The sequence below is a fragment of the Sturnus vulgaris genome, chromosome 7, assembly GCF_052056855.1.
Source record: "Sturnus vulgaris isolate bStuVul1 chromosome 7, bStuVul1.hap1, whole genome shotgun sequence".
Taxonomy (NCBI): domain Eukaryota; kingdom Metazoa; phylum Chordata; class Aves; order Passeriformes; family Sturnidae; genus Sturnus; species Sturnus vulgaris.
In genome coordinates, this window is record NC_142249.1 from 13,113,084 (window position 1) to 13,123,778 (window position 10,695).

Consider the following 10,695-nt stretch of genomic DNA (forward strand, 5'->3'; position numbering starts at 1 on the left):
TAAAAGCAACATACTATGGCTAATCAGGAAGTGTTTTTTCTAAGTTTTTCTCCATGCAAAGACAAAAAAATCTTCCCTGGAACAGTTTGGTGGATTTCCCCTATAGTTAAACCAAAACCACTGCTGTCTGTGTGCCCCATGAGAGCTTTCAGACACTGGTGCTTACCCCTAGAGGCACAAAATCCATGGCCATATATCCAAGAGAGCCTTTTCAGTGAGGTGAGTAACACACCACTGAATTACCTCATCACAGACTCATTACCTTCAGGGGTTTCCAGCAATGTATCAATGTCCCAAGGCACTAGTAAATATTCCTGTGAATCAAATAAGCCAGCTCAAAGTAACAGAGTTCATGCTCTAGCTGAACAGAAGACAGTTTTCCTTTGGAAATTTAAATGGAATTTTATGACAAAGTCTTGATTTACTACGTTTAACTTCAGAGCAGTCCTAAGCAAAAGGACATTATCTAAAAAATAGCATCTTATAACCTATTCTTCATCACACGACATGCAGTATATAGATGGAGAAGAGGGAGGAAAAGGAGGTTGGAAGATCACTCACGACTTTTGCAATCTACTTTAGTTGGAGACAATTTAGAATTTCCAAGATAAATTAACTTCTGAGTAATGCACTGATGGCATAAACAGAGTTTTTAACTAATAACCAGAAAAACTGCTAACTTGTCTTAAGCACCACACTGGCACATTCAGAGTAATAGGAATGATTTTTTCCCCCTATACACTGCCAGTTCATTTTTGTCACACTTAGGCTTTAGTAGTTTTGTAGTGAGATGGATGACTACTTCACAATTAAGATTTACCTCTTCAACAAAAGGATGCCAATATAGTTACTTCTCATCTCAAATATTTAAGCTGAAGATGAGACAAATGAAGCCAAACACTGCTTATGACAAGTACTAAATAGCTCTGCAGATTAAACTGGATGAGACCAAAGGCAGAGGAAACACAAAGGTCATTTCACAGTTCTTTAGAAGCAATATCATTTCAACCAGTGCCAAAAAGCATCATCAGAAGTTCAGAAAGGAGACAATGATTTTGCTTCTTTAACTTTTTAGCACAAAATCTCTGAAATAAAAAGTGATCTTTCGCATGGTGTTAACACAACAGTAAAAACGAACACAAAACTGTAGAATAATGAAGGGAAGGAAGTTTTATTAACTTGTGTAATTATCTTGGAAGTACCTACATATAATATTTCCATTATTTCTTCTCCATTTCCAAGTGAGTGTTTTTAAAGCCTTAATTCCCTGGGACTCTTCAGGAAATGAACAGAAGCTAGAATTGAATGCAACTAGAAACAAAGGCTCACCAATTCAGCTAGTCCCAGCATTACAAGTAAACCCAGACATAAATAAGCAATTACAAGCAGCACCATCAGACTTGCACTCCTTTTACAGCAGCCTACAAATCACATCTCGCCACGGCCTCTCTGCTGGGGTCACCGCTGCACATTGCAGCTGAGCAGCTCCATGGCCAATGACTGCCTAGAGTGTCCCTCCCTCTCCGGGTTCCACACTCCTGCAGGTAATCCCTGCTGCTGTCCCTCAGCCCCCGAGATGCTAAACTGGTCCGGAGCTCCGTGCATTCTTGGGAGAGTCAATGCTCTGCCAGCGTGCAGCAAACAGCAGCACTGAGCACACCATACACGTGAATCTCAAACACTGAGATTTGTATTTCACTGCCTGAGCAGGACAGGAGGAGGGCACTCAGCTCAGCACGCTGTCATTAGGACTGCTTTCCAAACCCCAAACCTCTCCTCATCTGACCGACTCAGATTAACGAAAGCACAACGAAAGCCACAGCTCTCGGCATCCCTTGGGGCAGGGGCACTGATGTCAGGTGGGATGGCTGGGATTTCACTTCTGAACACACAGCAGGGGTATGTTTGGATTGGGGTGCTCAAAGGGAACCAGATAATGCACTTTTCACCCTATTGCTCAAATTTACAAGTTTAAGAATACCTTTTAAAAAGTGTTGCCTGCACATTAAGTACCACCTCACAATAACTCATAAAAATGTTATTCATAGTTGACTTTGGTAGATTATTGCATCCTTATTCAGTATTTGGGAAGCAACTGCTTGTGTGGAAGTCTACTAAAATTGAGAGATATATCTATGTTGAAAAATTTTTCAAACTGAATTTTCCCCCAGCCTGCAGGCTACCATCTGCTGAACTATGTCATGCATGAACCTCTACATACAAATTAAACCACAGTGAACATAGATATTTTTTTCCTTTTTTTAATGAGGTCATTACTGGATATTTATCTCAGTGACAACCAAATGTGCCTACTACTGCACTATAATGTTTTTCTACACATATTTCAGTTTATAAAGTCAAACCCATTTAGGCTTAACTAGAGCTTCATATACAAGAAAGTGCTTCCACATTTTATAGCAAAGATAAAACATCGATTAAGGTCCTGATTTTGCAAGGCACAGAATGCATTCAGTTCTTAGTCCTCTTTACAGATGACACCTACTAGGTCCAAGCTTTCAGTTTTTGCCCCTTGAAAATTATCCTTAAGTGTGACTTAAGTCACATGAACTACATTTTTGACCATTAAATAAAGTGTAAATTCTGAAGGAAGGATGCATTTAATGGAGCATCAGAGTTCATACCATATCTGAACAGATAATCTGTCTTTCTCCTCTTTGCCTTATCACAGAACATGCAGAATGACTACCTTACTTGTATGAAAATTTTAGGTTCATTTTTTTCCTTTACCACACACTGGGAGATAAGGGATTAATTTATTCCCAAAGTTAGGGCAGGAATGCCAAGGGCAATGAACCCACCAGTTTTTATGAACTTTCAGGGACTACTGACACATTAGTGATCAGTGACTTGACACAGGATGTAAGACTCAACAGTCTGACATCAACTTTTTCTGTCCTTCAAACGGCAAAAATTGCAAGATTAATCTTGATGAGCTTTGCTGGGAAAGGAGGCCTATCAAAATCACCTTTGTGAACCTCCTCCAGTTATAATTTAAGAACCTGTGTATCCAATATCAGACTATATTAAGATTATATTAAACATATCTGCCAATAAAGCGTTAGCTTCAGAGTCCTAATATGTTTGTGTCTCATCTCTTCATGTCCCACTGCCTTTATCTACACCAGTCACATCTTTAACATATCCTATTTAACACTCAGCTTATAACACTTCTCCATTAATTCAGATTCTTATAGTCATTGATAAATCCATGCAGATGCAGGAGCCAAGAACTTCATAAAAATGTACAGGAGGAATTTTAGCACTATGCATAATGCAAAACTAATCCATAATCTATTTCTTACATGAAAAAGAATAGATGAAGTTATGCAATTCCTTTTTCAATCCAGTTATCACTGACTTGGAATAACTTTTTTTCTGAATTATTTTGAAAATACTGTATGGCGTGTTGATTTCACAACAGAAAACAGCACTGGAAATGTCGTTAAAAAAAATTTAAAACCAACCTCCTTCAAACAAATTTAAATACAAGCTCACACAAGGCATTTTTATGGTAAAAGGGAACATTACAAATCCAGAGGTCTACATTGTTTTTCATTATCCAGGGTTTGTATTTGCCATCTTTCCATCTGCTAGAACAGTCACTTCAAAAGGCAGGGTGGTGAGAACACCACTTTCTATCCAAAGGGTTATAAATGTTGTCATGCCAAAACCTCTTGCAGTGGAAAGATACTGACAACACAGCTGAAAATGTCCTCCCTGCAGCTACGTTTGTCTAGTTTTCAGGTCAAAGCTATCTCAAAAACTCAAAAAAAAAGAACACTATTAACAGAAAAGTTTGAATGTTCCGGCAAGACTTTTTCTGTCACAGCTTGAATTTATATATCATCCTATGAGTTTCTAGATTTTGGGGGCTTTTAGCAGGGAATTAATTATTTTCTTCTTAAAACAAATAAAATGTATGTATTTTAATGCGACAAGTATCTTTTCAGGCATCTGCTGCATGCAATGAAAAATACATAGAGAAAACACTTTATTCACATCTTCTAATTTTCTGCAGTAAAGAAAAGGTATTATGCTCTCCATACACTGATTTTTTTAATAAAGTTCACCAGGTCACAACTGAAGAGCAGAAAGTACCAAATTCCATGTTGGTGAAAAAGGAGCACTTTATGTGGGTCAGGATCCAGGAAGAACTGAAAGAATAAAACTGGAATGTAGTGCCTGGAGGGAAAGCTTCTGAAGGCTCTCAGTTTATTATACATTTTTTTAGCCCACTGAAGCCTCACCACATTTTAGGATACAGTTGTTATACTAGACTGCCTCCACTTCATTATCCCACTCAAGAGGTGGCCTTTCCCTACATATTACTAAGTCACCAGCAAATGAAATGATCAAGGCAGCTTTCTCCACCCACTATGGCTGATGACAAAGAGCACAGTGCCAGCGTCCTGGAAGTCAAAGCCACAGATGCTCATGGAACCAGCTGGGTAAAGACTCTTCCACACAGAAACTCAAGCCAGTGGTTTGCAGACCTTAGCAGCAGCCAGAATGAGGAGTAACCACAAATTAATAGCTTTATGCCTAGCAACTAGTCAACAGACATGAATAGTACTGCTCACATTTTAAAGTACAGAAAAGCAAAGAACAGAACAGGAAGGGGAAAAAAATCAAGTGAATAACCAGAACTTTCTGGAAGATAATGAAGATATTACTTTGTACATTTTCTATAATGCAAACCAAATAAATCTTCTAGGAATGAATTACTGTAATATTTTATAATCTCTCTGTCTAATGTGAGCCTCTATTTTAAGTGTACTAAAGGCAGTTTATGAAAAAGCTTTTTTCTTTTTAATCCTGTCTGACCTGAAAAGGAGAGGCTACAAACTCCATTACCCTAGGAAGCTTAGTATAAACCTAAGCCTATCTAAATTGCCCAATATAACTTCACATCGGGGGGGAGTTCTTTTTATTTTTATTTGGTTTTATGATGCTATTTTGGATCCATGATGCAGGTAAAACAAGAAAGCCAAGCAGCCTCTGTAAAGCAGCTAATAGAAACAAATACAATGACCTTTGACAGCCAGCATTTCAAATGTGCTCTAAGCAGCTCTAGAATGAGGGCACACATCTCATAAATAGGACTCTAAATTAGGACAAAAGTAAGCCAACCTGGGCAATTTGGCCACGGGAGATAATCTATTTTAACCAGAAACAGGGTCTGCATCTCTCTGTTGACTTTTTATTCCTTATCTTGTACTTCCTGTTTTCTTTTAATCTGAGACTTCATGACAACCCGTAACACTTATCAAGATGCAACCTCAGCATTCCACGAGCAGAGTCCACCTGCTCATCTCTGTGAGCAGCCCTCACTTTCCAAGGTAGTCCTGGAAGCCTGTTGCTATAATAGCACAGCAGCAAAAAAACTACAATCATACTCATACTTCTTTCAAACTGAATATCCATTTATCTTCTTTGACTCCAGCTGGGACCAATATTTGGCATAGCTTTACTCACTAGAGGATTCCAGAGCTTGACCACTCTTGCCATAGCCAGATGCAGATTCTTCAAAACATAGGAAATAGAAAACAACCTCTAACATATTAAATATTGCTAGTAAGAACAAAAAAATTTAAAACAGGCCTACACAAAGCAAAAGCTGGATTGCTAATGAACAAGAAAACCTTATGGGTCTACGAGGATGTCCATTAAATTCTGTAGTCCTCTATAACTTCAAAGGATGGTTGTTTTCAGTCTAAATACTAATTTAAAATCAAGAGGTTTTGAGAAGAGGATTTCTTCCTTCTCATTACAACAGAAAGACTGAAAATTTATCTCTACTTCTCAAAGCATGCACACGCCCAGTATCTTTACTAAAAAGCCCCCTCTTCAAATTTCATCATGCCTTGTCCCTCTCAAGTGACAATCCTCACTATGAGTCCTGAAGAAAAAACGACAAGTCCAATCTAGGCAGAGCTTCAAGCTGAATCCAAAATGATAAAGATTTCAGATTTGACCATTTCCCGTTTCACACAGCACTGCCCGATGTACCCGGAGAGAGCAAACACCATTTCTGCCTGGCAGCAGCCTCAGTGGGACACCCCCTGTGCTTTCACAGCTGTGCCAGCTGCATTCCCACACATCTCAGCCCTGCACACAGAAAGCTGCTTCAACAAAACTCGATGGACAGGACTGTTCCAGAAGTGCTACTGACACTTTTAAAAGTTCAGCCAGTACAAACCCAGAAATAGCCAGGAAAAAGGATGTTTGCCTTCACAGAATACACCGTGTCCCTCACATACATTTTTCTTCTGGTAATCCTTAGGACTACACGGGGAAAGAAAACATGCACACAGAGCAGTGCCTCAGCAAGAAAACAGGCCTTGTTTTAACATGCACATTGATGAAACTGAGGAAGATACAAGTATGGTACAAGCGAGCAAACGCACATATATATCTAAAAAGATTCTTTAAAATACAAAATTCGAGAAAAACTGAGCATGAATTTAGCCATGTAAATTTTTTCAGTTAGGTTCTATTCCCTGCATTTAAAAATAGAAGACCAAAAGTTTCTGTACAGGAGTATCCTGTGAATTAGTATCTCATAAAAGCACAATCTTTTCTACAAAGTATTTGTTATGATTCTGTGTTTCTCCCCTTAGGCTTTTCTCATTTTAAAAAGGTAACATAACCATTTAGCAGGCCAAACACTTGACTGAAGTTGCACTGTACTAGGAAGAGCTCCATCTACTATTCCCCAGTGAAAGCCAGTCACCTGTAAAGCACGAACAGGAGAGGCAGTGACTCTGATTGCTGACACTCTTGTGACCAACTGCACCACTCCATCACTGGGTTCTGCTCAGCCTCTTACAAAGAAACTTCTATGAAGAACTTTGGTGGGATTCCTCATGAGCCACTGCAGTTCTAACTGAACAATAAAACCACACTCAGAAGCACAGAACTCCCTTCTCATTACAGAAAACTAATGAGAACATGCTTATTGAGTAAATTAATGAATGAAGAAGCAAGACAGGTCCCAGTGTTCCATTTCTAATTCCTTTTATAATGGCTCTAACTCTACAAAACTTAACTCGAGCTGAAAATGTACCTGGATTGCTTCAGACCTTTGCCAAATCTCACTCTACAAATACCTGAGCCCAGAATGATGCTCATTTTAGAATATTCACTTTCTCTTCACAGAATCAACAATCACTTTTTTCCCTCAAAACACTGATCCAGATTGCATGACAGTTCATTGTACAAGCAACATTAAAAAAGCCACAGGGCTTTTGGGTTTTAAAATAAAATAAGAGCACAATATTTGCCTTTTTCTGCTCCTAGCTCCTCAAAAAAATGGTGCTTTATTAGAAGGCTTGGGGGAATACTAGAGGTATAGCAGCAAGCTGGCAGAGCCCCAGTGCTGCCTTGTATTAGTGACCACACACAGCTCCCAGTGCCTGCAGGAGCCTGTGCCCAAGGAGAGACTTAAATGAAATAACTTTCTTTTTAAGCAAAGACCAGGATGGAGAACCTCAAGCATCTACATTAAATTTTAATAACATGTTTGAGAATGGAGGTTTTATTCCTAAAAATATTCACAACTAGCAGGTCTCTCCTGACAAAATAAGAAGAGTCCTCAACTTCCAAAGAAGTAAGTGGAAACTGGAGGTACTTCACAACAGTTATTAAAACGGACTGAAAATTCTGGATTATACCTGCAGAATTTAACTTTACCTTAACTACGGCTATAAAAGGTATGCAAATTAAAAGGTTTAACACTTGAAAGAGCTGATCAAAAAACTTACATCAAAGATAGACAGGCATACTATCAGACTGAGTATGTCCTTACCTCTGTTGTTAAAAAATGTGCAATTTCATCATTCAGAATGATGAAACCACAAGACTTAAAGGAAAGACTTTTCAGACCTATTTTAAATCAGTAACAAAACTCACACCACCACTCATGGATTCCAAGTGGCAATGGAGACAAAAGCTTCTGGACCTTCCACCATTTGACAAGAAAGCATTCACATACTCTGGTATTACATGGTAGTATAATGGGGGGTTTAGGGCCAAGAAGGCATAAATTTGGGTGTTCCTTATACAATTCTTACCCTGTGGTAACTTAATGTTGTTTCATATCTTAAAGACTCAAGAGACCGAATGTAGAAATATTTTTAATCGTGAAAATAAGATAAAAATCTCTTTCAGCCTAGAGTAATAACCAATAAGAATTTTATAGAGTTGCTGCATTTTAGCTTATTGAATATCAATCCTGAAGTGCTGTGAACCATAAAAAAAAACAACAGGAAAGATTGTTATACCTTTATGCAGATGAAGTTCTCGATGTATTTAAATTAGAATTTTTCAGCTCATTTAGCAGTCTGTGCATTTTACAGCACAGATCACTTCAGCTGCTAATGCTGTTGGGAAGATCCATTCCTGTTTATTATGGAGACACTTCATTTAGCTGGCTTAAAGGTTAGTGCATATTCACTGCTTATTCCAGGAGAGACTGCAGCTTATGGAGCAACTCCAATAGAGCCTTTACAGCCAGGAATGCACTGGAATAGCACAAGTTAATAATGTCCACTTTGTGGAACTATGGTAAAAAATATCAGACAAAAAAAGAAAGGAACTAGAAACAGCATCTACACAGAATGTAACATTAAGTGATGCAGAGATGGAACATCTTGGGAAAAGGTGGCACAGCAAGTACCTCTCAAAAATCCTACTGAGGCCCATTCCATTTGCACTATACTTAGTCCCAGCACAGATATAACTTCAGTGGTCAGAACTGTCTCCATCAGTTTCTGCTATAGCTGCTTCTGGTCAGTTTGAACTGACCATTCTCTCTACATGAGTATTTAGGTCCAGAGAAGCAGGGCAATTTTGGAACAAAGGAACCCATCAGCCCCTCTTAGTGAGCACTGGTTAAACTCAGTGCACGTGAAGTGATTCCTGAGAAGGTGATTAAACCCCATGTGCTGCTCCAGGTACTGGCTGTGCTCCTTTTCTAGTGGGGACATAAAGGCTGTCGTTTGACCAGTTCCACACCACACGTGCAGCAGGGACGTTTGCATCCTTGATTACACACAACACAGAGGAAAATCACAACCCAGATAGGTTACAGATGCTCTCAGCACCAACTGACCTACTGATCCACCCCTTGGAGTCACTATTTGCTAATGCACACACAGCCCACAGACCCTTACATGGCAGCCTCCAGCTTTTTCCAGCTCCTCCTATGAAACAGCCTGAACAGCACAAAGATATCCACACAGAAGAATTTTTGGAGAGGATTTCCTACTACAAGAATTTCTCGTAAACAGAAATTTTCGCTCCTTCAGAATTGATGCTATTTCAGTTCTACAAAATCAAAGACTTATACAAATGTTAATGTTGCTTTTGACAAACGATAAGAGGTTACTTGTCCAAGATAATGTATAAGCATTGGACTGTAAGCACATCAAGTTACACGATGAATATGGTACTTCTAATTTTCCAGACTGTAAGCCAGCCACCAACAAAGGCAGAAACAGGAAACTGTATGCATATTTGTTGTTTAGAAATAATGCATTTTATCTTCTAGCAGGTCATTGTGGAACCAGATCTACATTAATTAGAATCATGTTTTTACACAGCTCACTGCATGGAGAAAAGCGAAGAGGAATCCACAGCAACTTTCTGCAGTCTTACCTCAGCTTTATCCGTAGATTAATTCTGTAGCATGCCAGAACACATACCAGAAAAGAAAATACAAAGTGGCAAAATAGCAAGAAACACACAGAAATACCACAACACAATTCTGACTTACCTATGTGATAAAGTCCTATCCAGTCAGTTGGATCTACTTCTTCCTTAATATCCCAGAAAATGATGAGGTTCTGAGACTGTCCCAAGGTATATTCATACATGCTGGCTGTCAGACTAGACCTGCTATCCGAGGTCACTAGATCAGTGTCACTGTTGGCACGCTGCAAGTTCATGTTCTCAGGCATGGTGCCCTGCGAGGCCAGGCTCTGCAGGTTCTCGGGGCTCAGCGTGTACCGGAGCTGCGGGTTGCGACGGCGCACGAAGAGCAGGTGCTCTCGGGCTGAGCTGGCCATCTCTCCTCCACTTCTGTCAATTCACGTAAAAAAGTTGTTGTTCAGAGATCTATCACAAAGGAGGAAAAAAAGAAAGTGTTAAGTGAGACAGGAGGTGACTCAGTCAGTTATTAAATGGAGAAGTATTAGTGCAAAAATGTTCCCACAGAAGCCTGAAACAGACTGAGTACAATCTTCTTCATTGCTCTACCACTGCAAAGAACTGAGTGTCTGTACATTAAAAAAACTCCATGATTCACTTACAACAAAATTCAGAGTTAGCCATACACCACAAAGTAACATTTATAAGCCAGAAAACAGCAGAAAGCAAATAGTCCAAGACAATCTATGAAGCAAGAACAGCCACAGCTGTTAGCAAAGCTAATTTAAGTCTGGCCTTAAGAGTGAAGTAACCTTAAGAGCAAAGACATCATGAACTCATCTACCATAAACATCACAGCAATCACAGCAATACATGATGTTTATGGTAGTTTCAACAGTACTCTCTATGCACTGTTTGATCAGTGTGAGTTAAGTGTCGAAGATAATAGTTAAGACTGGACATATTTCAGTAGAAATATTGTATCACAGATTTATGCTACAATAAAATCATCTTGTAAGGATTTTA

The 10,695-nt window shown here is 39.1% G+C and overlaps 1 protein-coding gene across 1 annotated transcript in view; it reads right to left on the bottom strand.

Moving 5' to 3' along the window:
- Positions 1-10,220, bottom strand: part of HECW2 (HECT, C2 and WW domain containing E3 ubiquitin protein ligase 2) — a 104,536-nt gene extending 94,316 nt beyond the window's left edge. The window contains exon 1 of the mRNA XM_014879429.2: positions 9,797-10,220. Within this exon, the coding sequence (XP_014734915.2) occupies positions 9,797-10,088 (292 nt within the window). The 5' untranslated portion in view covers positions 10,089-10,220. The remainder of the gene's footprint in view (positions 1-9,796) is intronic.
- Between the last annotated feature and the right edge of the window lie 475 nt (positions 10,221-10,695).